This window comes from Garra rufa, chromosome 10 (assembly GCF_049309525.1).
Source record: "Garra rufa chromosome 10, GarRuf1.0, whole genome shotgun sequence".
Taxonomy (NCBI): domain Eukaryota; kingdom Metazoa; phylum Chordata; class Actinopteri; order Cypriniformes; family Cyprinidae; genus Garra; species Garra rufa.
This window is the reverse complement of record NC_133370.1, coordinates 14,359,306-14,363,530: the sequence shown is the minus strand read 5'-3', so window position 1 is coordinate 14,363,530 and position 4,225 is coordinate 14,359,306. Positions and strand designations below refer to the sequence as shown.

The following is a 4,225-nucleotide window of genomic DNA, read 5'->3' as shown; positions in this document are numbered from 1 at the left end:
AATGGATCTTTATGCAGTTATTCTGTTTTGTGTCTCAGCTGGTATGCGTATTTATTTGTATTTTTTATTTATTTATTTTTAGTTCACAATTTTAAAAAAGTATTTCACTAAAAAAATAAAATAAAAATAAACTTTTTCATTTTCAGCTGCTGTCCTTGGAAATGTCATCAAACCAGACCAAACAGATGTTGTTGATGAGGAGGGTTCAGATATTGCATTGTCCTGTAGTTTTTCCGCCACCACTGGATATACAGATAATCTCCACTGGTATCGTCAGTATGGAAGATCAAAACCTGAATTCCTTGTACACACCTACAGCAGTGCAAAAGAAGCTCAGCGGTCTGATGTAGATCCAAGATTCACTGCTAACATTACAGAAAAGGAACATGTGGATCTGAAGATCTCCTCTGCTGCTGTATCAGACTCTGCTCTGTACTACTGTGCTCTGCAGCCCACAGTGACAGGAAACACATCAGCTCTCTACAAAAACCTGTTACAATGAGCCAAGAGACAGAAATACAGAAAGAGATGAAGACAGAGAGAACGAAGCTGCAAGTGGCAATTACAATATTAAGAACCAATGAAAATTAAAAAATCACAGGTAGTAACAAAATCAAAAGGTAGACACCAATTTCTTTTCTTTTAACTATAATGTGTGGCAATGTGAATTTACATTACATTAAATTAGAGTTACTGGCTTTTTAATAGCACTAAGTCAGAAAACTGTCAAATGTATCAAACAATAAAACATCTTAAATTTTTCTCATGTGCAATAATTAGTGTAGGTTCATGTATGCCACAGGATGGCAGTGTTCACACCCAAATGATTTGGAAATGATTTGCATACACTTTATGCGCCACTATTATCTCTATAATAGTTTGCACATAGTGAGAAAGCTGAACTCCATCAAGACATCTCATATTGTTTTTGATGTGAAACTCATGTAAAACTTTTTATAAAAATTCTCTAATAAAAGTGTGTAGTTATTCAAATTTATTACACGGCACTTTGGAATGCTTGAATCTGATTGGTCAGTTGAGACATTTGCAGGTTTGTTCTTTTCAAATAATCACCGCTCCAAAGTAATAACGCATAGCCGGTACTACTTGTATGTTTAAAATCCCTCCGTGCCAACAAAGATTACCGTTTGGCGCCATCTTGTGACAAACACTGGACAACCACAATTAACAATGGAAAATTTCGACATTAATCTATTTAAATTGTCTTACTAACGTACATAGTTTGAATGTTAGTCACGTGGTACTATATCGTTTCGCGGAAGGATAAAAATGTTAATTTAAAACAAATATGCCAATAAAAGATTTCAAATTCATATTCATGTCCAGTTTTTTTCCTTATGAGGCAAGTAGCCGTGTAATAAGCGGGTCCTGATCACACTGTCGGGGCTTATTTCTGCGATAACTACCGGCTGCCTGTACATTATCCCTTACATAATCATCATAAACAACAGCAGGAAGTTCAGAGAGGAGGAAGTTGTGTGTGTTTGTGACTGATCTGCAGTGACTTCCAGCTCAGAGCACTGAGAGTCTCAACAGAGAACTGAACTGATCTGATTGAACATGGACAGATGCGTCATACTGATTCTCATTGTGGGAACAGGTACAATATTGCTATTACTTTAGTCATTTGTATTTTTGTAAAACATGTTTGCTTTCACAAGTCAAAACTCAGTTTATATGTGCTTATTGTTCACAGGTTTGGTGACTGGAGACAGTATTGAGCCAGATAATGGGAAAGAAAAAACTTCTAAAGAAGGAGAAACTGTCAAGCTGAGCTGCTCATATAGTTCAAGTAGTGAATATGTTCGGCTTTACTGGTTCAAACAGTCTCCCAACAAAGAACCGCAGTATTTATTATTTAAAAATGCACGGTCATCGGTTGATGATGAACACACCTCTGATGGTCGGTTTCAGTCGACTGCATCACATACATCCACTGAACTCACTATTACTGATGTACGTCTGTCAGATTCAGCTCACTATTATTGTGCTCTAAGAGTATTAGCCCGGTGATACAAAACATGAGACATGTCGTACAAAAACCTGATTCTCTTTTCACTTTGAAAATATCTAATGAAAACCATAATCAAAACCACAATCTATCCAGCCCTGAATGTAATAAAATATGTGGTAACACCTGTGTGTGGTTAAATCAGACTTGCTAAAAAATTTCCATGAAGTATTAACAATGTATTTAGATATCACAATGCTTGTGGTTCCTTTTATGCACAAATGCATTCTTAATATAATTTCTTAATTCCGTGTCATGCAGTAAAAACAGGGAGCCAGGAGAGGGAGGTCATTTGATTTGTTGAAGTGCAGAGACTTTTTGAAGTTCTTCAAATGACTCTCTTTAGCATTACTTCATGTACAGTTCATGGCTCTGCTGATTCTCCAACAGAATCAAGCCTATTTTATGTTATCGCTCAGTCTTGTGTGTTTATATTCATGGTTTTGGCAGTAACTTTGGACCCTCTTCTCCCACTGACAAATAAAATATTGTCAAGCTCAAAACTAGTCCTTAACACATCAAAACCACTAATATGGTATAAAGCATGTGAAAACCCCTTTAAAGTCACAGGCTTTGCTATTCCAGTAATTTTATGTCTATTTTACCCAAAGTGTCTATATCATTTCTATCATACAGCATTGTAGGGAATTGTATGCTTTTTAGCCTCGCTGCAGCAGTTTGAAAAATTGTTAACTATTTCAGCATGACAACAACCCTGTGCACAAAGAAAAGTCCATAATGAATCCAAACATTCAAAAACATATTTGTTTTCATGATACTACAAAACAAAAACAAACAAAAAACTATGTAATTTCAGAAGTTGCCCACTGTGTGGCTTAATCTATAACGTTGGTCTATAAAACTGCTGTACGTATGTAACATTCAAAGCTAATATTCTAATATTCTTAATTACATCAAATCAATATAAAAATAGTCTATAGTTTAAGTTTTAATGCATTATTTGCAACACACAACATGCAGGTATATGGTGCCACAAGATGGCAGTGTTCTCAGAGATTCACTAGGAACTGCAACAATGAAAACAGAACTGAACTTCTACAGGTATGTGGCTCAGAGAGGAGGGACGTAGTGTTCACAGATCTGACCTAATCATGTTTGACAGAGACTGTGGTTGAAAAGATTAAGTCTGACTCTTTTCTGAGTGAACACTTGTATAATGGATCTTCATTCAGTTATTCTGTTCTGTGCCTCAGCAGGTGTGTATTTATTTGCTTAATTATACTTTAAAACTATGGTTTTATTTAAAATATCCCACTAAACAAAATGTACTCTTACCAATTTTACTTTTTCAGCTGCCGTCTTTGGAAATGTCATCAATTCAAATGAAACCAATGGGTTTTATAAGGAGGGTTCAAATATTATATTAATCTGTAGTCATTCCCCTGGAGTTACAGATTATCTCCACTGGTATCGTCAGTATGAAAGATCAAAACCTGAATTTCTTGTACTCACCTACGGTAGTGCAAAGAAAGCTGAGGTGTCTGCTGTAGACCCAAGATTCTCTGTTAAAGTTGAAAAAAGGGAGAAAAACCACGCAGATCTGAAGATCTCCTCTGCTGCTGTATCAGACTCTGCTCTGTACTACTGTGCTCTGGCGCCCACAGTGACAGGAAACACATCAGCTCTATACAAAAACCTGTTAAAATAAGAGACAAGAGAGAAACACAGAACAAAGATGAAGACAGAGAGAAAGAAGCTGTAACTTTTATACTGTATACTGTATTATATATGTAAGAAAAATAATAGAACCAATTAAAATAAATAAAAAAACAAAATACAAAAAATATGTAACATTGCTAGCAAAATCTAAAATGAGAAAAATCATTTAACCACAGTATTTAAAAAAATAAATACAAACAAAATGTAACATTTTAAAGTGAGTGAATCTACTGATCAAGTAAAAAGTAATAATAGTAAGATGGCAATACAAAGATGAAGTACGTTAAAATCCTACAGGACTGTCTTACTATCATAATTGACAAATAAATGTAGAATATTGTGTATTAAAAAACTAACAAATGTTAAAATATCTCATATGATTCTCATGTGTAATATATAATGCATACAATTTCTTTCTTGTTCCAAATTATGGTCATAAACATAGCTAGACTAGAATTAGAAAGACTTCTAATTTACATTAGTTAATATTTTCATGTCCATGAGTAAACCATT

At 34.6% G+C, this 4,225-nt stretch overlaps 1 gene segment (V, D, J or C); it reads left to right on the top strand.

Annotated features, from left to right (window-relative positions):
* Positions 1-1,581: 1,581 nt before the first annotated feature.
* On the top strand, positions 1,582-3,701 carry LOC141344483 (T cell receptor alpha variable 38-1-like). The segment is given in 3 exon segments: positions 1,582-1,621; positions 1,718-1,868; positions 3,515-3,701. Coding segments are annotated over 3 exon segments (378 nt in total).
* Positions 3,702-4,225: the final 524 nt, after the last annotated feature.